Source organism: Prorops nasuta, unplaced genomic scaffold (genome assembly GCF_024137725.1).
Source record: "Prorops nasuta isolate Cenicafe-Biocafe unplaced genomic scaffold, Cenicafe_Pnas_1.2 PNAS00035, whole genome shotgun sequence".
NCBI classification, from domain to species: domain Eukaryota; kingdom Metazoa; phylum Arthropoda; class Insecta; order Hymenoptera; family Bethylidae; genus Prorops; species Prorops nasuta.
Window position 1 is genome coordinate 553,893 of NW_027116832.1, and position 20,043 is coordinate 573,935.

General features: G+C 29.8%; 4 protein-coding genes across 5 annotated transcripts; 1 reads left to right on the forward strand and 3 right to left on the reverse strand.

Annotated features, from left to right (window-relative positions):
• Window positions 1-630: 630 nt before the first annotated feature.
• On the reverse strand, window positions 631-10,239 carry SMC6 (Structural maintenance of chromosomes 6). The gene is made up of 18 exons (XM_066744002.1): window positions 9,967-10,239; window positions 9,646-9,850; window positions 9,388-9,540; window positions 9,071-9,315; window positions 8,875-8,994; window positions 8,680-8,804; window positions 8,401-8,601; window positions 8,134-8,327; window positions 7,916-8,062; window positions 7,626-7,810; window positions 6,899-7,209; window positions 6,521-6,740; window positions 6,074-6,432; window positions 5,208-5,373; window positions 4,951-5,064; window positions 4,652-4,843; window positions 4,461-4,594; window positions 631-1,287 (listed from the first exon to the last, which is right to left on the reverse strand). The coding sequence occupies exons 1-18, from the start codon at window positions 10,084-10,086 to the stop codon at window positions 1,248-1,250; spliced, it is 3,231 nt and encodes a 1,076-aa protein (XP_066600099.1). The 5' UTR covers window positions 10,087-10,239; the 3' UTR covers window positions 631-1,247.
• Window positions 10,240-10,724: 485 nt separating this feature from the next.
• On the forward strand, window positions 10,725-14,965 carry LOC136783751 (protein Son-like). 2 transcript variants are annotated; one of them, XM_066744020.1, is made up of 5 exons: window positions 10,725-10,862; window positions 10,937-11,061; window positions 11,127-11,250; window positions 14,143-14,237; window positions 14,699-14,965. In XM_066744020.1, exons 1-5 carry the CDS (start codon window positions 10,823-10,825, stop codon window positions 14,747-14,749), a joined length of 435 nt encoding a protein of 144 aa, XP_066600117.1. In that variant the 5' UTR covers window positions 10,725-10,822; the 3' UTR covers window positions 14,750-14,965. The 2 variants fall into 2 exon arrangements, with proteins under 2 accessions (XP_066600117.1, XP_066600118.1); XM_066744021.1 differs by having other exon boundaries at window positions 14,143-14,222.
• Window positions 14,966-15,072: 107 nt separating this feature from the next.
• On the reverse strand, window positions 15,073-16,401 carry LOC136783700 (uncharacterized). Its single transcript, XM_066743954.1, has 8 exons — window positions 16,392-16,401; window positions 16,245-16,331; window positions 16,080-16,179; window positions 15,977-16,008; window positions 15,752-15,902; window positions 15,629-15,651; window positions 15,472-15,543; window positions 15,073-15,386 (listed from the first exon to the last, which is right to left on the reverse strand). The coding sequence occupies exons 1-8, from the start codon at window positions 16,399-16,401 to the stop codon at window positions 15,121-15,123; spliced, it is 741 nt and encodes a 246-aa protein (XP_066600051.1). The 3' UTR covers window positions 15,073-15,120.
• An 85-nt stretch (window positions 16,402-16,486) lies between these two features.
• LOC136783701 (uncharacterized) lies at window positions 16,487-19,264 on the reverse strand. The gene is made up of 8 exons (XM_066743956.1): window positions 19,251-19,264; window positions 18,607-18,867; window positions 18,021-18,106; window positions 17,730-17,895; window positions 17,165-17,199; window positions 16,944-17,084; window positions 16,655-16,837; window positions 16,487-16,581 (listed from the first exon to the last, which is right to left on the reverse strand). Exons 1-8 carry the CDS (start codon window positions 19,262-19,264, stop codon window positions 16,487-16,489), a joined length of 981 nt encoding a protein of 326 aa, XP_066600053.1.
• Window positions 19,265-20,043: the final 779 nt, after the last annotated feature.

The window sequence follows — 20,043 nt, forward strand, 5'->3', positions numbered from 1 at the left end:
GGAGCAGCGAATGAGATTCGAGCACATATCGAGCAATAAAAAGAAACTCACGTACGATATTCGGCCACTTGCTCGGCCATGTTTGACCGGCCGCTTGCGTTAATCAGGAACTCCAAATGAACCAGATTCGCGCAATTCCCTCCAACCTTGATCTACTTACGTCTTATGTCTTCGTCTCCTCGATGTTATGCATCATGTTATGCCAACAAATTTCCCTTTCCCTTCTACTTAACCCCCAAAACCTAACCACCGCTCTGACTCCCACCTAACCTCACTTTTATTGCTCTTTCCCTCGTTTTTTTACTTACCTCCACCCAAACATCCTGCAACTGCCAGTAACATGATACTTTCCTCCTTTCCCTTATATTTTTACTAAAATGTACAATTGTTTCCAAAAATATAACCATCACATTCGTAAAATTATAGGAATATGGCTAAGTACTACTTGCAGTATACACTTAATTTATTCTTTGCAAACTAGCTACCACAAATTTTGCAATTTTGTAAGCTACTTCGATTCTAAGGATTATTGACAAGTATATGTAATAATAAACGTAATCTTTAATTTATAAAATATATTATTTATTACAGTAATTTTTTTTTAAAAACCTTGTACAAATATGGCTTTATTATTGTCGCAAGGTATAATAGTAAAATAAGGCTTCGGATTATCTGTCGGTAAGTTAAAAAGTAGCAAGTCATTAAAATTACCACAACTGATGGTAAAAAATAATTTCTAAAATATGCATATTTAAATAAAAATATCGATTTAAAATATTTTAATTGGACTACGTACACAAAGCATATATTCAGAAAATTTTATATGACAATAGAAAAATATTTATTTTGTACTCTACATGAGCAGTATGTGTGTTTAATTAATATTATTGTTGTTTTCTCACAGCCAACATCCAGTCTAATGAATCCGCATAATCATTGTACAAAGCATACGATGTATACATTCACAGACGGGTTGTTTAGGTTACACTCGGTAAAAAGTGAGATTAACGAACAAAAAAAAACAGTTAAAATGAAACACAAATTTCTAGTTATATAAATACACAGAAATATATAAAAACTAGAACAATAACAATATTAATACTGCACTGAATTTTTCACTAACATGCAGTTACGTTAATACACTCTTAGTTAAAAGGAACACTTTCTTCGATTAAATATTATCAATACTTAATCAATTACAAAAAAACAATGTAGACTTACTAATAATTTAATTGAAACAGGTAGTTTTAGTCGTCATTATGGCCATCTCGTTCAGGCGCCGCTAAGCTGGAAGAGAATAATTTTTAGTTTTTTTTTTTTAATAATCCTTACTTATATCTGGGATTTTATTTCAATTTATCACAGAATATGAGGGAGAGAGTGCAAAATTAAACTCATCTCTCAAACCATAAGGTTTTTCAAAGTTGCTACTCATGATTAAATCACCACTTTTTAGCATGAAAATAGAATTCATTTAAAGCAGAATTACTTAAATTGCATACATAAAAAGAAAAAAAGTTTCCTATTTCCAAAGGAAGCTACACATTCCATCGATTGATGATGTTCGTGCGTATGGTATAACATTTGAGTTAGGTTAACTTCTGTCCCGGTTATGTTTATTAAAACAAAGAAAGTGTTACTAATTTTAGAGACATGTACAAATAAATGCAAAAATCGCGAATCGATTTGCATATTAAATCTGAAAAATATTATCAAAAATTATCATTTTCTTGTGGTCCTACACAAGGCACTCCTCTTAACGGGAATTTCCATATACAGGGTCTTTTCCTAACAGCGGAGCATAGGAGATTCGTGTTAGTTGACTATAGCACTCGGAATGATCGAATCTGAGAGCGCTGATTGGTCAATATTACGTAGTACCAACAGATAATAAGCCGTTACGAATAGTTGGATACAAAAAATGAGATTCATCCGCCATATTGGTGTGGAGAAATGTTTACATGCTAATCCTAGCAGAAAGAGGTGTAAAATGGAGAAATGTCAAATGGTAAGGTTACTAAAGTAAAAATGGAAAATAATGAATGGAAAGTACGAATATTCTTCATTTTCATTCAAAGTATTCAATTTTTACTTTAGTAACGACAACATTTGACATTTTTCCATTTTACACCTCTTTCTGCTACGATCAGCATGTAAACATTTCTCCACACCAAAATGACGGATGATTCTCATTTTTCGTATCCAACTATTGGTAACGGTCTATTATATGTTGGTACTACGCAATATTGACCAATCAGCGCTCTCAGATTCCATCATTCCGAGTACTATAGTCAACTAACACGAATCTCCTATGCTCCGCTGTTAGGAAAAGACCAGTAGACATTACAGGACAAAGACTATTTCGCATGCAGCGTCCTCATTTGTTGACGGGATGTATTGTTATAGCATGCTTTTGAATATGCCAGGAGATTATCTATTGAAATACATTGGAAGATTTTGCAATTTATTTGTTGTTTCTATAATGTTAATTTATTTATTTAAACAATTTGTTTTTTATTTTTTTTTTAATTTGCCCAATGCACTTCAGTAGATAATCTTCTGGCATTTCTAAAAACATGTTATAATATTACAATCGACCAACAAATGAGGACGCTGCATGCGAAATAGTTTTTGCCCTGTAATGTTGGTATACAGAGAAATTCCCATTAAGGGGATGCATTGAGCGACTGAAAACCTATTCAAGTTTACTTTCCAAACTATTAGGAATATGAACTTTCTTATTGGGATCTGACTAACTCCAAAGCGTCTCTGGTGGTCGTTAGTTAAACTCTTTATTTCCTGAAAAGTCATTTGGAGTATTTGGAGTTACAGCCCACACGTAAAAATTTTCTCGTAGGAGTTGTACTCGCAAACCGGTATACTTCTTAAGTTGTAAGAAACATTTCATGCACTATATTGTCAATATTTATTTAAACTCGTATTGCACAACATGTGGTGTCTTTCAGGATTGCGTCGGCCATATTGGTTTAGACACCTGGCAGTTCAGATACCAATAGACTAAATTTATTCTTTAGACTATGCTGAAGGGCGTTACAAAGTCGGTTTCTCAAAATTATAAAAAACAATTTCATAAAAGGAATTATAAATATTTATATTTGTGTTACTCATAATAATATTTAAAAATAGGCTTTGCAGCGCTCTAAAGAAGAGATATATGAGTAAATTGAGACCAATAAAAGCAATTATACCTAAAAATGTGGAAGAATGTTTTGAAAAACTAATTTAGCTAGTTGAAAATCAAATTTTAAACTTTTTTATCGACGCAGACGTTCCAAAGTACGATAGACAAGAACAACAGATGTGTTCTATAGATAGTATAGATAATGGCACAAAGGGGTATTTTTACCCAAGTGTATTTTGGCATAAGGATATTTTGACCCAAAAGGATTTTATCCTGAAAAACGGCAATGTTCAGATCAGTGAACGCCGAGATTGTAATGTTATCGATGATTACCCAACATTACAATCTCGGCGTTCAATGATCTGAACATTGCCATTTTTTGGGACAAAATCCTTTTGGGTCAAAATATCCTTGTACCAAAATATACTTAGGTAAAATATACCTTTGTGCCATTATCTACAGGGTTTTTCTCTAACAGCGGAACATAGGAGATTTCGTGTTATTTGACTATAGTAAATTTTACTACAGTCAAATTATTGTTTTCCATTTAATTTAAATATTAAACGTAGTAACCAAGATTAATTGAGTAAAATGACATTTATAATGAATAATAAAAGCAATTAAACTAAAATAACCATTAAATTGTAACTATCTACGCTTTTATTAATTATAATAATGTATAGTAAGTGCTTCATTGCTATAGTTAAATAACACAATCCTATGTTCCGCTGTTAGAGAAAAACCCTGTATACTACCGTTCTATTGTCTAACTCACTTTGAAACTTCTCCGTCAATAAAACAGTTTAAAATTTGACTTTCACTAGCTAAATTAGTTTTTCAAAATATTCTTCCACATTTTTAAGTATATTTGTTTCTTGTTGGTCTCAATCTACTCATACAACTCTTCTTTAGAATGCTACAAAGCTTATTTTTAAATATTATTATGAATAACAAAAATATAAATATTTATAATTTCTTTTATGAAATTTTTTTTTATAATTTTGAGAAACCGACTTTGTAGCGCCCTTCAGCATAGTCAAAACAGTAAATTTAGTCTCTACAAGAAAGTTAATATTCCTAATAGTTTGGAAGATAAACTTGAATTGAATTTCAGTCGCTCAATGCATCCCCTTAATATAAACTCCTTGTAATTCAATTATTATGAAAGCATTGTTGTATACTATAAAACTATCTACATACTTGAGGCCGGCAATTTCTCATTACGTTAATATTAAATATCTTTAAATAGGTAGTATTATTTTGAAATCAACGTTTGGCAATAATTACCTCAAACGTTCAAATAAAAATCTACACTTACCTGTGAACGGTTACATAGTCATGACGTAGTACAGTAGATGTATCTAATGGCGTTAGGAATGTAAACTGACTTTGGGGATGGCACTTTGCATGATCCAAAAGGATATCCATGATAACACGTCTATTAACTTTATCCTAAAAAATGTATAGAGATAATAAACTTTGTTTATTATAACACAACAATATACTTACCATGAAAACGTCAAATTCATCGAGAAAATAAAATGGTAATCGTGTACAATCCCAAAGTGCTAGAATAAACGCAACCGTGGAGTATGACCTTTCACCGCCTGATAAAGCTTTAGTATCCGCTTTTTGAGATCCTGTCTTTGGATGAACTTCCAAATCAAGAACTTTATTTGTGTGATCAATTTCAATAAATCCCTTTAAAAACAAATAAGTCCCGTTAATTACAATGCAATAAATTACGAAGCATATGAGTCCTATCAAACATAAAAATACAGAACCTAGGTAAGAATAATACTAATTACCTGATAGTTTCGAATTGCTAATATACTAACAAACGCATTTTGAACCCTAATGCCAATAGCGTTTTTCATCTCTTCAAACATTATTTTTCGATACTCCAACAGGTTAATAAGTTTCTTTAACAAAAAATTTCAATATAATATTTAGTAATTAGGTTATTAATACAACTAAATATTATTAAAAAACTCTGAACAAATAAACTTAAATAAAATACTTATTATATCTGACAAATATTATAAAAATAATTCAAATTAATTACGTTATTGCATCGCTCGATTGCAGCTGCAAAATCAATGGTATAGCCATGATTTTTTTCTTTATCGAATAATTTCGCAGTAAGATCCTCCACAGATCCAATACGGTTTTCTATATCACGTATTTTTGACTCAATGACCTCCTTCTCGTTCTTTAACTCATTTTTCGTTCTGAAATAGTAAAAACACATTAAATAGATGGTACACATAATAATTAGTAAGTGATATTTTTTCGCTAAATATTAAATTATTATACCAACAGAAAAAGCAAGCAATTTCATGAGTATGCAAACTACGACTCACTTTTCCATAATCTACTATACACTCATGAAACCAGTCTATTCCCTATAAGGTTAAAATAGTATTTTTCTCAACAATCGCATTCAAATTATTCTTAAATGTAAATTTATAAAAACGAATATCCAATTAAGCTTTTATTTGTCACTGTACATTTACCCATGGACCCTTATCCCAGCTTTTCATCTATGAACAAATAGCTCATTTCGCAATTTTGGCAACGATCTTCTTCTTTTGTGAGCAAAGAAATTAAGTCTCTCAACATTCATAGGAAATTGATTTGAAACAAAACAAAAAATGTACTTACACTTTAGTAAACATTTTTTTAAAGTATTCTATTATAGTATAATATTTATGAATCCTATATTATATATTTGTGTGAAATAAAGATTTTACAAATTTTCATACACACTATCCATTATCTAATTGAAATTGTTAAAATAATTATATTAAATTCAGTTTAAATTTTACATTATTTTTGTAGCCGAATTCATTTTATTTGCTTCAATAAATCTCTCTATAAAATATTAAAATGCTATAGGCTTACTAAAAATAATATTAAAAAAGATTTTACCTTTCGGTATCTATTCTAGCACATTTTGTTAAGGCATCTTTAACCGCTTTATCAGTAACCCTTTGTTGAGTTTCATATGCAGCAACTGCAGTTTGAATTAGTATACGAGTTTCTTCTATTTTGCGTTGATTACATTGAGCCCTAACTTTTAACATCTTCTTATCATCGTTCAAATATTTAATCTTTTTTTTCAAGGGATCTACCCTTGAACCTATATTGCTTTTAGACTCTTTTAGCTTTTTTAAAGTCTTTTCACATTCAGTGTACTTTTCTGTTAATGATTTTTCTTCTTCATTTAAAGTTTGTTGATCAGTTTTTAATTGTTGCAGTTTAGTTTCCAATTCCGTTAACTCGGATTTCTAAAGAAAGTACCAAACTTAGTGTTAAACATCAAGCTATAATTAATACCTTTCATGTAATAAATATTAAAGGAATTAATATACCTACAAGAATCGTAATATGAGTAGTATCCAGCAACTGAATTTTATCTTTCAAATCAGCTATTTTCGCTTTCAATTCTTGCTGGCTTATTCTAAGTTTATTAACCAATGACGAAATATTAGTAAGTTCTGTATTTGTACGCTTCTGTTTATCAACCAAGTCAGTAAAATAATCTTTTGATATTTTATATTCAGCCATTGCAGTACTTAATTCTTCCTCCAATACTCTACAATAGATCATTTATATAAATTTAAAAACAAAAACATTTGATATGTTTTAAAATATATATATAAAAAAAAAATATTGTCTTGAAATTTAAATTTAAACAAAATAATAACACATGGTAAAAATTAAATGATTAAAATAGAAAATATATTTCAGTACTGCTTAGCTTCAGATGCTGAAACTTGAAGAATCTTTGCTCGCAGGTCTGGCCTTCCACCATATGACCGATAATCAGGATCAGGATAAAATATATCACCATTTAATGTAATGGCTTTCTTGCTATGAATTGGTACTCTAGCAGCATCAGACATTATTTCACAAGCTTCTTTACTAGTAGGAATTAGTAATATGCATTCTATTTCATTTTGATCTATCAAACAATTAGCAATAACTGGATGACTAATATTCATTGCATTTAGTAAGCTTTGATGAGTTTGGCTCTGGATACCTTCATTACATACATCATGAACCTACAAAAAATTATCATGATAAAGAACTATTAAATAATATACTTAATTTTCAATAATTGGTCTGATTTTAAAAGTTCTGATGGGAGAAACAAATCAAGTTCAAAACTACTATTTACTAATTCAATTAGCTTTATAAGCTATTTAAGTTTCTCTTAAATCAAATTTGTATATAATCAAATATTAACCCATTACACTTTGCTGTTTTTGCAAAGAGAACATTATGTCCTCTGAGGAGGAGCAGCAGAGTGCAAAAGGTTAATAACTATAACAATTACAATTATTAAAAGGAAACAAAATTAACTAAAAAAAAAACGAGTATAACAAAAACAAACACATATATATAGCACAAATTGCTGAAGTTAAGTTTAAAGAAATTTTATTACTTTATATTATTATTGATTTAACTTTCTTCTTACGTGATTGTAAAATTTGCTGCTTATTATTTGTGGAGTATTTTCATTTAAATAAATTTCTTTCATTATAGCATTTAATATTTTTGCATCAGATGAATTATCAACACAAAATGTGGTAAGAAATGATCGTTTCAAAAAATGTTCCACTGCTGGAGCCCAAGCTGAATCTTTTAACGTTATATAAGCACCTAAAATAATAATGAAGTGAAAGGACTAGCTTGAAGCCATTGCAATAAGTAAAATGATAAATTTAAACACAAGACAAAAGGTAAAATTATAAATAAAATATATACCTAAAGGGCCAACTGGCTTTACTTTAAACCTTCCTCTATTGGCCTCTTCATTAATACGTTTTAAGAGACGCGGAATATTTTGTCCAAAAACAGCAAAGGAATCATTTGCTTGTTGCTTAAATGCTTGTAAATCACGTTGAATCTTTTCTAAAATTACAATTGCAATATAAAACATATTCATGTTTAAAACTAAAAACATTACACATTATGTTCCATACTTATTTGTCCTTCGTATCTTTCCATTTCAATTTTCTTGGATTTCAATTCTTGAGATAATCTCACTTTATTGGATTCAAAATGCATTTCATCTGTTTGTTTTGTACGCAACATTGCTTCAACTTCATCTAATTTATTTTCACACTCTGATATATGATTCTGTATTTCTTCTTTTTTATTTGTTGTGGCAGCATCTCTAATAAAATAAAACATAGAAATTTAGTTTTTTATTGAAAAGTGGATTCTGAAATCAAAGAAAGCTAAATTACCCTTCTAATCTTTGAATCTCCTTATGCAAACATCGAATATCAATTTCCGATCTTTTGATTTGACTCTCCATTGATTTAATTTCCCTAAGTTTACGAGTTTGAGATTCTTTACTCGCTATAAACACACTTTTTGCTTTATTATAATTTTCTATACTGTCATTAGCAGCAGCTTCCTCTTCTTCAATCTGTTTATTTAATTTTCTAACAAAAAATTAAAGCAGTTTATGAATAAAAATTAAATTTATAGCTATATTTTCAAAATAATATTAAGAAATTTACTCTATCTCTGCATCAATTTTATCAGTTTTAGCATTAACTGTCGCTTCTTCCAAATTTTTTAAATTATCTTGATGGAATTGCAGGTCATCCTTAGTTTTTGTAAGCTTATTTTCTTCAACAATTGCCTAAAATATAATAATCTAATAATAGTAAATAACCTAGCTTTAATTTAATATTGTGCAGAATTTTACTTACAGCTACCCAAATTAATTCATTTTCAATGTCTATTAAATTACTACGTAATTTTGTAACTTCTTCTGACTTCTTAATACATTTCTTTAAATGGTCTATTTCTTCTTTAATTTTTGATAATTTCTGAGTGAATTAAAATAAAAATTTTATAACTTAATTTATTTTATTGTGAATTGCTTTATAACTGATTTAAGCTTACCATATTAACTTCCTTTAATTTTTCACGTGTTTCAAGACTGGTAAATAATGCAGTTTCATAATTATTTCCTATTACATCCAATCTAGTAGCTTTCATAAACAATTGATATCTTTCTGATGGTTTTGAAGATACTAAAAATGACCTAGAAACATCCTGATTCATAACTGATATAGGATTCTCTATTTGAATGTTTAAGGCTCTTATTATTCTATTCAATTCTTCTCGTTTTGTTGAAATAATCTGACCTACAATTGATATTATTATTGTAATGAATTTAAAGAATACATTTTTTTCTCTAATGTTTTAATCTTTATTACCATTGTAGCTTTTTAATTTGTAACCTGGGCTAGATCCGATTCTTCTTAAAACTGTTATCTCATGTCCATATAATTCTGGCTTGTAAGCTAATGGACCATCATTAGATAACGTTATTTCAATTGTAGCATAGCTTCTTCCCTTCTGTACAAATCCTGAAGTTTAATAAAGATAAACAGTTAAATCTATAGTCAAAAATATTTTATTTAAAGTACATAGCAACTTTTTGGTAAACGATCATAGCAATAAGTCATTACTACCTTGAAGAGACGTTGATCTATTGGTAACATTGGCTCTAGCTCCCAAACCTATTGTAAGTGCAGCAAGAATAGCGCTCTTTCCACTACCATTAGATCCCACAACAAAATTCACATTTTTATTCAGTTTAATATCAAGGCCTCCATGACACATAAAGTTACGAATAAATATCCTTATTACTTTTCCTGGCAAAATATCAGAGGTATCCTGAAAGGTAAATAATACATAAAATCAAGAATGAAAGTTAAACATATACCATAAAGCTGACAAATATTAAAATAGATACAATCTTGCAGGTTAACATAAATTACTACAAAACTCACATCGAAGCTTATCGCTTCTTCCTCCAAAAAACTTTCGTGATCCTTAAATCTCTTAGTTTGCTGAGATTCATCAGGAAAAGGAAACTTCTTTTTCCTCTTCAATCTTTGGCATTGACTCATTTTGTATAAATTGATGTTTATACAGATTAATACAGAGTAACTATTAACAGAGGTAACGCGGGAGATTGCTCATGATTTTGACTAGTAGTCAAAGTTAATACGAAACAAAGAATAGCGTTCCCGCCACGGCGTTCGTCACACTTTTGAAGAAAACAGAAAAACAACATGGGTGAATTTGTAAAGACTTTAAGGCTAGACACGTTTAAATGTGTTTGACATAATTCTACATAAGAAACGCGCCCTGATTGGCTGAAAGGCAAAAACTTCCACCAATGAGGCGCTTGCGCCGACCATCCCGCTGATTTTGTTTCATGGTTGCTATTTCAACGATTTCAACAACGGTCACGCTGGTCACGGCACGGTCATCATCTATACCACTCTATACATTTATTTAAAAGCAAAATAGAACGAAACTTCTAAAAAGTAAAATAATATAAGGATTTGAGAAATTATAGGTTAATAAAGCTATAAAATTTCTTATATTGTGTTATATATTTAGTAGTATAAGCTTAATAACAATAAATAGCTTTTTAGAAATAGCCAATAATGGAGTATGTAATAAACAAGGAGAAGGCAAGTGCAAAAACACAATGAAAATAACAATTAATAACTTAAAGCGGCTAAAAGAATTATTTAAAAGTTATTTTATTGGTGAAAGTTATAATGAGAAACGCGAATCGTTAATTTGAATAATGTATTGTTTCAGCTAGAAGCTATTGAACCGGGAAAGCGCTGTATGTTGACAGCTAATATTGTTATGAGTAAAAAATATAAAGGTAGATTTTTTAAATTTGTAAAATACATTAAAACAAAAATAATTTATATATGTATAAATATTTATATATTATAGAGATTCAGAATAAGCATCCTGTTTCCTTACTCGCCGAATATTGTAGCAAAAAAAAACTATCGAAACCCGAGTATGAGGTTTGTTTTGAACGTGGACCGGCTCATAATAAACAATATGTTTGTCAGGTATGTTGTATGAAATAAAAGCACACCGGCTTTGGAAGTCATTTTAATATGTCGTTTTAATAAAGGTGACAGTAAATGGAGTGAAGTACGTGCCAAACACAATAAGTTATAGCAAAAAAGAAGCGAAATCGCGAGCAGCTTTGATGTCTATCAAGGCGTTGCGTATTATTGATGCAGCTAAAATTAAAGGTACCTAGTAAATTTTAAATTTATAAAACACATTAGGAAGAAAAGCAGTATACGAGGTTTTTTTTCTAACGACGGAAGATAGGAGATTTCATGTTTTTTGACTATAGCGAAATTACCGTTTTATGTTTAATTTAAATATTAAACATAATAAGCGAGTTTATTGAGAAAAAGTGGTATTTATAGTGAATAATATATGTGAGTAAACTAAGAGAACCATTAAAACTTGTCTATACTTTTACTACTTATGATAAGTAGTCGGAGAGTAATGGCACAAAAATATAGCACTTTTTCCACTTCGTGCCATAGAGAATTTCAATTTTTTTATGTATAGTTTAGAACGTCCTTAAAGAGCTCCTAAAGTCTCGAACACGAAGGATGTCGGGAAGGTTATTATTAATTTAAAAAAATGTTGAAAAATGCGTTTCTTTCTGGTTTAACTTAAATAACTCGTTTATTATTAATCGTATAAAAAAATGTGTCAAATAAACCTTGTTCGTAATTAAATTTTCAATAAGATAGGCGTGGTTTAAAAAATCAATTTGTTTTTTTATTTGTAAAATCATTAATGAAGTACAGGAAGTAGAGAAAAGTTTAAGTAGTGAAAAATCATATAACAAATGCTTGATTGCTACTGAAAGTTCACTAGAAGGTGTCTTTTAGTTAGTAGAATTTGCTATAAAAGCCATTTTTCGATATCTAAAAATGGTGGCCTATTGCAAAATTATTTATGTCAAAACTTTAAGTAGCTGCCAATTTTTTCCTGGCGGTCATAATTTAATGAAACCAATTGCTAAAAATTGGTATTAACGTTATTAACAAATGGTGTAAAGAGCATATTTTTCAATAATAAACAAAGCATTTTTTAATTAAAAAAACCCGTTGCTACCGTCCGTATTTCAGCAACTATTGAATTTTAACAATTGCAATAAAATGCATTGTAATGTTTATGAAAAACCATGAATTTAAAAAAAATCATGGCGATTGGAGCAGTAGAAGTTGAGATCATCAAATTTTACTTCACGGTGCACTAAGTCTAAAGTATTTGACCTTTCGACCTGAAATTTGGCACAGTAGTAGTGCACATATCACCCTATCACCTAAATTTTTTTCTTAATCTTTCGTTCAATTTTTCTTGTTTGCAACGAAGAAGAATCTGTTAGAAATCACGCGCTCGGTGGTAGCGATCTCCTCGCTACGTAGCGCGGTGGTGGGGGTAGCGCCTGAACAGTGGAGGAGGCGCGCTGGAGATATTAAACAACTTAATTGAAAAATTTATTTCTACATAACCAAAGGTCGTAGATGGATGATTTTTTTTTAATTGTATATCATTTTTTCCGTACTTTCCAGCAATATTTATAAAAATTTTATAAGAGTACGGCATGTTTCAGAAAACTATGCTTTTTAACTTATTTGTAATTTTCCATGATTTCGAAATAAAGTACAGACATGTTTTTAAATTGCAGTTAAATATCATATATATATTTAACTGTGCAATTTAAAAACATGTCTGTACTTTATTTCGAAATCATGGAAAATTACAAATAAGTTAAAAAGCATAGTTTTCTGAAACATGCCGTACTCTTATAAAATTTTTATAAATATTGCTGGAAAGTACGGAAAAAATAATATACAATTAAAAAAAAATCATCCATCTACGACCTTTGGTTATGTAGAAATAAATTTTTCAATTAAGTTGTTTAATATCTCCAGCGCGCCTCCTCCACTGTTCAGGCGCTACCCCCACCACCGTGCTACGTAGCGAGGAGATCGCTACCACCGAGCGCGTGATTTCTAACAGATTCTTCTTCGTTGCAAACAAGAAAAATTGAACGAAAGATTAAGAAAAAAATTTAAGTGATAGGTTGATATGTGCACTACTACTGTGCCAAATTTCAGGTCGAAAGGTCAAATACTTTCGACGTAGTGCACCGTGAAGTAAAATTTGATGATCTCAGCTTCTACTGCTCCAATCGCCATAATTTATTTTTAAATTCATGGTTTTTTATAAACATTACAAAGCATTTTATTGCAACTATTAAAATCCAATAGTTGCTGAAATACGGACGATAGAACGGGTTTTTTCAATTAAAAAATGCTTTGTTTATTATTGAAAAATATGCTCTTTATACCATTTGTTAATAACGTTAATACCAATTTTTAGCAATTGGTTTCATTAATTTATGATCGCCAGGAAAAAATTGGCAGCTACTTAAAGTTTTGACATAAATAATTTTGCAATAGGCCACCATTTTTAGATATCGAAAAATGGCTTTTATAGCAAATTCTACTAACTAAAAGACACCTTCTAGTGAACTTTCAGTAGCAATCAAGCATTTGTTATATGGTTTTTCACTACTTATAATTTTCTCCACTTCCTGTACTTCATTAATGATTTTACAAATAAACAAAACAAATTTATTTTTTAAACCCCGCCTGTCTTATTGAAAATTTAATTACGAACAAGGTTTATTTGACACATTTTTTGATACGATTAATAATAAGCGAGTTATTTAAGTTAAACCAGAAAGAAACGCATTTTTTAACATTTTTTTGAATTAATAATAACCTTCCCGACCTCCTTCGTGTTCGAGACTTTAGGAGCTCTTTAAGGACGTTCTAAACTATACATAAAAAAATTAAAATTCTCTATGGCACGAAGTGGAAAAAGTGCTATTTTTGTGCCATTACTCCCCGACTATGAAGTAAAACTAGATAAATCATATGATAATTTATCACCTTTACATAGAACTGGCGTCTACCTGGAATGATTACTGTTTGTTTGTCTTGAAATTCTGAGGTTTCTAGCCCTGATTTTTTCTATTTTACAAGCTATAGCCAAACAACACGTTCCTGCAGTATTCCGCTGTTATAAAAATATTGTTTGTTGACTAGAGAAAACTCGCAACAACAAGGGAAAGCGGTCGATAACCATGTATAGGACTGATTTGGAAGATGAGCCAGATGATGAAAACGTACGTTCTCCTCAGGCATGTATATGAATATCATGTAGTTTATTTTTTCTTGTAGTCATCTTAAAAATCTCTTACAATGATGAAAGATTTAATTGAAAAAAAAAAAATCACGTGCAAGTCGTCGGTCGTGGGAAGCAGTAGTACCAAAAAAGCTAAAGCAGGAGTTGCTTTCAATTTTCTTGAAGCGTGGTACGTGTAATAATTTTAACAACATTTATGGTGTATTTAAACTTTACGAAATATGTTGAAAAAGAAAACTATAAACGTCTTATAATAATTTACAAGTGCCGATTAAGCAGTCTGCCTATTAAACGAAATGTGTAGTAAGAAATAAAAAACCGAAACTCATATGCAATATTGATAAAATTTGGCCGGATAAAAATAAGAGGTTCCTTTATCAAGCACGAATAAATTAATAGTTCAATGTATTTTGCTTCTTGATATCGTTCTAATATATTCTGCTTTACTAACTACAGGTTACATCAGATGAAGTCACGTGTACAGCTTACGTACGTGCGAGGCCATAACAAGAAAAAAATCTGGAGTGTGAGCTACTTTGTCTTGAAACGTTGCAGGCGCCGGTAGTAAATACAAGTGGTATAGTAGAATAATATAGTATTCTAAACAAAAACACTTTACTTCTTTACTATCGCTAGTCTTACTTTACATACTTATTTCTGTATGTAAACTCTTTAACTTTTTTTTTACTTTTAAAATATAATTATTTGCAGAATTTCCTTTCTACTCTATCTTTTCCTATTTCAAAATAATTAATATAATAATTTAAATGTATTTTACAGAATTTAAATTACAAAAGTGAGTATTTTGTACCAAAAAATGGAACTCATAAAAACAGTTGTTCTTTTAGTTTTATTTTTTTTAATGATTATCTAACAAATTATTTCTCGCGAAAAGAACTGTGTGCCATAGGAGTAAAATTTTCATCGCGTGTGTTCATTAAATTGTTTTCTCTTGGTGCAAGTTTTTCTTTCATAACTTTTCTCCTCGTGTTGCTATTTTGGCTATTAAATGATTCTTGAATGTTACTTCTTCGCGGGGTTTCAAATAATTCATGGTAATTATAAGGCCTATCAACGTTTCTGGACCTCTTAAATTCGCGAAACGATTCGGGCGATTCGTTAAGATTGATTTCAAGATCACTAGCTGTAATTATTAAATTTATTAATAAAATTTACTTTGATAAAAGTTAGGAGTCTTTGTTTTTCCTTATAAGTTAGCTTTAACTTACAACTATCTAATGATAAATATGACAAATCTTCTTTGGGATTCCTCATTTGACTAAATTGTCCTCTCAGTTCTTCTAAATAGTGAATTTTTCAATTATTGGACTATATATATATAATAAAAATAAATATTCGTTTAATATATATTTTTTAATACTTTACCTCTATACTGTGGACTACCATCTCTGTAAGAATACAATAGTTTTTGTACTAAATTTATTTGAGCAAATTATTCTATTGCAACAAAGTAGTTATTACTTGAGAAGCACTGAATAATAAATTTACCTATTTTGATCAATTACATCTTCCCAAGAAAAAGAATAAGAGTAGGGTGATTCTTCATTTTCACGTTTGATATTGTGTCTTCTACGAATAATTGAAATGGAAGGTTCATTTTCTACAGGCGCATCAAATTCTGTATCAGTCAAATCTTCTACTAATATTAATAAATAAATAGAAAACTCATTGGCTTATAAGTTTAAATGTTTTAATATTTAAAAAATGGTTTACCAAAGTTTTCAGAGGCTTGTGGCTTTATCGACCTAAAATGAGAAATTCAATTAATCAAGGAAGGGGTTACTTCAATTTTGCATATACAATAATAGATTAATACCATTTAGTATATTCTGGATTGATTGTGTAACTCTCTTCTAACCTTCCAGATCTATTTTCTTGATGTATTTGGACTTTTGCTGGATTAATTTTACTGGTAACTGAAAATTGTTAATAGTATAAAAAACAAGTAAAAATAAAAATATAAAGATGCTAAAATTCTTACATCCAGGTATTAATTCATCTGGTTCAATAAAATTTTGTAGTAAAAATGGCTTTGCATCTTGCTCACTATCAAAAGATTTTGGATATCCTAAATAAAGAAAGAACTAATAAACATAAACATTTCTTATTTTGAAAGCTTTGCCTTTACTTTTTATCATCCATACTTGCCCCTGAAAATAAATATATCTCTGTTAATGTAATTATTTATTTCAATGTTTCTTGGTTTTGTTAATTTATATTTTTTTAATACTGAGATTTTAGACTTCTCTCACTCTTCTCCCAATCAGAATGTAAAGCTCCTTTAAAATAATCTTTGGTCGGATAGTACACACTATCATCTGGAAAATATTAACTTTAATCAGTGTACTATTTTCCACTATTTACCTATTTAAAAATATTTTTATATAATACCAGTCAGATTGGAATTTTTATGTCTTTTGTTTGAAGATAAATTTTTGGAGAAGCTAGAAAATCTAGACTGCTCATTGTTGTAATTGTTTAGATGATGCTTGTTTTTATCTGACATATAATTTGTTTTAAAACCAAATTTCTGATGTTCAGAAATATTGTGCCTTTTTGAATGAGAAGGATAGTCTGGAATCAACATCAAATAATAAATAAATTACCTTCACCTGATTTTTAAGTAAAAAAAGAAAATAATCTACTAACTGTTAGAATAAAAATAATAACAAAGTTCTACCTTTCATTTTATCAAAATAATTGCTTTGGAAGTTATTAGAAGATTCTGAAAAATTAAGCGAGTCAGTTTCTTCCTCGAAACAATGATCCACGCATGAAATATTAATTTTCTCTTCAGCTTCCGGGAAACATGTGCGAGACTCTTTTTTATAAAAAATAAAATTTATGCTTTATAAAATACAAATTTAAAGAAAAAAAAATCTTTTATCAGAGGTACCGTACCATCGTCTGAAAGCTCTTTATCTCCCGGATCAACTCTAAAACGAATAATTGGTTATATTCATCTCAACTTTTATTACCCATGTGCAAATAAATAATACAGTTGTTTTAATTGATTTCGGCATTAGAGTTACTGTTATTGAAATGATTATATAAAATTATAGCAAACATGTTTTTAAGTAACCAATACAGATTAATGAACTATATAGAATAACAAAGCCACGGCGCCAACCATCACATTCGTTGAAGGTGTGGGGTGGTGTATTTGTATGTAATGCGAAAATGTATCTTGTTAATCATGTACACACTCTTTCAAACACAATAAGTTTGTTTGTTTTAGCTGCACTTATTACACTTTATACACTTTTCGTATTTCTGTCTTTATCCAGTGTTTAAGCTGACATCATAAAAAGTGCACAAAGTGCAAAAGGTGTAGCGACTTTCTGCTAAAACGAACAGACCTAATGCAATGGTCGGTGTATGTAAGGCAGATCAATGCCGATAGTTAATTCAATCGAGTTATAATTTTGTGAATGCTTGTACCTAATTAGTACAAATATAAACTTACGCGCAAGGTGGTAAATCTAGCATTCGTTCAACTTGGCGTCTTCTGTTAGAAACGAATGCACAAGAACTGTTGACATTCTCCTTTCCTGAAAGTTTCATTTTTCTGTCTTTGAAAACATGTAGCAATGCGTCCGCTTCGGATAAGTCTAGATCAGCCGTATAATGTGCTAAAACAAAAAATGTAAATCAACAAATTAAACATAAAATTACTCCAGGATTTTACGTCGAATAATTTAGCTAATAATGTATATTTAAGAAAAAAAGGTTGTTAAAAATGTAAGTTATTACTCACGCGATTGATCGATGAGCCTTTCATAATAACGACTCGTGCCCCAACAAGGTCTGCTCTCGACTCCTGGTAGTTCGCTTCTTTGTGCCCTGAATGCAGTTATGTTTACATTTTTTGCCCAATATAAACATACGTATTAGGTTTCTTTTGTAAGTCTCACTTTTCATCATTTTTAGTATTTCTATCTTTATTCCTAGTATTAATACTGTTAAAAGTGGACAAAGAGTAAAAATTATGCTGTTTATGTTAAATAAAACAAACCTATTACATACCGCATAAAACCACTTTTTAAGACAATTTTTAGGGCCGGTGCCAGATGGAAAAATTCAGGGATCGAAACCTCAGAATTTGAAGACAAATAAGCAGTAATCATCCTAGGTAGACGCCAATTCCATAAGAAGATGATAAATTATCATATAATTTATCTAGTTTTACTTTAGTGTCTTCGTTTCGAGCTCCCAAACAAAAAAACTGCTTTTTTCTTTTCAAATTCTGAGGTTTCTAGCCCTGAATTTTTTCTTCTCCCACCGGCCCTTAGAAGTATTTAATTATACAAAAAATAAATAAAAGAAATAATATAAAAGCTAACTGTAGCATTTGTGGTGAAATTTGTTTCGTCGTCTCTTCATCAAATTGAGATTTTATTTCTTTCTCTTTAGAAGCTTTTTCACGGTCATTCGTTGCTTTGGCCGAATAAATATTTTCCATTGTCAGTCGATCCACTCTACTTTGCCTCTCGACAGTCTTTTTATTACTATCACTATTTTTTGCTAGTTCACAAGTGTCCTTGAAACAAGGCAGGTACTTAAACAAAATTTGTCTTGGACCTATTGGTTTTGAATGGACCCATCTAAAAAAAAGACCTTCGTTTCATTCAATCTGTTTTAATAAATTATCACAAACATTAGCAATTATATATAGCTAATTTTATTAATAAAAAATTTATTAGATTAGCTATGATAATATTTGACATCTTATCGTTTTTATAATTACGAGGAACGACATGATAAATAATTACAGAGAGAACAAAGTATAAATATAACTACTTAGGTAATTTTTCTGTGGAAATAGCATAGTAACCATGCATGCCAAATTTTGGGATTTCTTGCACTGATACAAACTCACACAAATCACCTCCAATAGCCGCATAAACTCTTGGAGTTGCCGGTTTTTTATCTTCAGAAACTTTTACCAGACTTATTAATTCAGCTGTCTGAAAAAATCAAATTTTACTTCCTGCGCGGCATCTTTTGAATTTATCAACGATAAGGGAACAATAGCGCTATAGGTTTAGTGTTTCGATGGAGCTTCAAAAAATGTATAATTTGCATTATTTCTCTATTTTGTTTAAAAAAACCCACCGTTTTTTCACTTAATGACTGGAGAGGTTCATCAGGTGGGATTTTCTGGAAGATTCCACCAAGTTTGTCGTTTTGCAGAGCAAACAAGAGCAATTTTAAGTATTCAACATCTATTTCGTTATCTGGATTATCATTGTGTAGCTCTTGCAATTTTTTCAACCAAATTGCCGCCTTTATTCTATCTGAATATCAAGATCATTGAATAGTATTAAGGAAAATTCTTTATCTAAGATAACTGAATTGTTTGAAAGGGTTAAGCGTTACATATTAATTAAATAGTTAACGATAAAACGTTTTTACAATCTATATTACATTTAATATAGAAATAATAAACGATTTTATTTAATAATTAAAAAATTACCCTCGAGATGTGGTAGGTTAAGAATCATAGGTTTGATTAAATTTAGGTAAAATGTAAAGTCGTCCGCATCGCCAATCATTTTATGGAATTTTCAAAAGTCTTCTGGAGACACTTGATTTTTATCCAATTTATTCAATCTCATTAAATTAAAAAATATAAAATAAAGCCTTTAAAAATAAAAATTATTTCCAATTTGAAAAACAAAAAACTGTACGTATATATATAATCCTTACATTTTCAAGAATGTATAAGAGTACATACACACGACACACACCAGAGTGCACCTACATCGATACACGAAAGT

What these genes read in the sequence shown, in the direction of transcription:
- LOC136783701 (XM_066743956.1), bottom strand. An exon ending in AAGGCTCATCGATCAATCGC is followed by an intron (nt 17,896 to 18,020) that starts GTGAGTAATAAC and finishes TTTTTGTTTTAG; the next exon opens with CACATTATACGGCTGATCTA. An exon ending in TAAAAATTCCAATCTGACTG is followed by an intron (nt 16,582 to 16,654) that starts GTATTATATAAA and finishes AATATTTTCCAG; the next exon opens with ATGATAGTGTGTACTATCCG.
- LOC136783700 (XM_066743954.1), bottom strand. An exon ending in GATGTAATTGATCAAAATAG is followed by an intron (nt 15,652 to 15,751) that starts GTAAATTTATTA and finishes GTATTCTTACAG; the next exon opens with AGATGGTAGTCCACAGTATA. An exon ending in TGGTAGTCCACAGTATAGAG is followed by an intron (nt 15,544 to 15,628) that starts GTAAAGTATTAA and finishes TTCACTATTTAG; the next exon opens with AAGAACTGAGAGGACAATTT.
- LOC136783751 (XM_066744020.1), top strand. Translation starts at nt 10,823, where the DNA reads ATGTTGACAGCTAATATTGTTATGAGTAAAAAATATAAAG. An exon ending in TGATGCAGCTAAAATTAAAG is followed by an intron (nt 11,251 to 14,142) that starts GTACCTAGTAAA and finishes TTTGTTGACTAG; the next exon opens with AGAAAACTCGCAACAACAAG. An exon ending in AAAACGTACGTTCTCCTCAG is followed by an intron (nt 14,238 to 14,698) that starts GCATGTATATGA and finishes TACTAACTACAG; the next exon opens with GTTACATCAGATGAAGTCAC.
- SMC6 (XM_066744002.1), bottom strand. Translation starts at nt 10,086, where the DNA reads ATGAGTCAATGCCAAAGATTGAAGAGGAAAAAGAAGTTTCCTTTTCCT. An exon ending in AAGAAGCGATAAGCTTCGAT is followed by an intron (nt 9,851 to 9,966) that starts GTGAGTTTTGTA and finishes TTTACCTTTCAG; the next exon opens with GATACCTCTGATATTTTGCC. An exon ending in AAAGCCAGTTGGCCCTTTAG is followed by an intron (nt 7,811 to 7,915) that starts GTATATATTTTA and finishes TTATTATTTTAG; the next exon opens with GTGCTTATATAACGTTAAAA.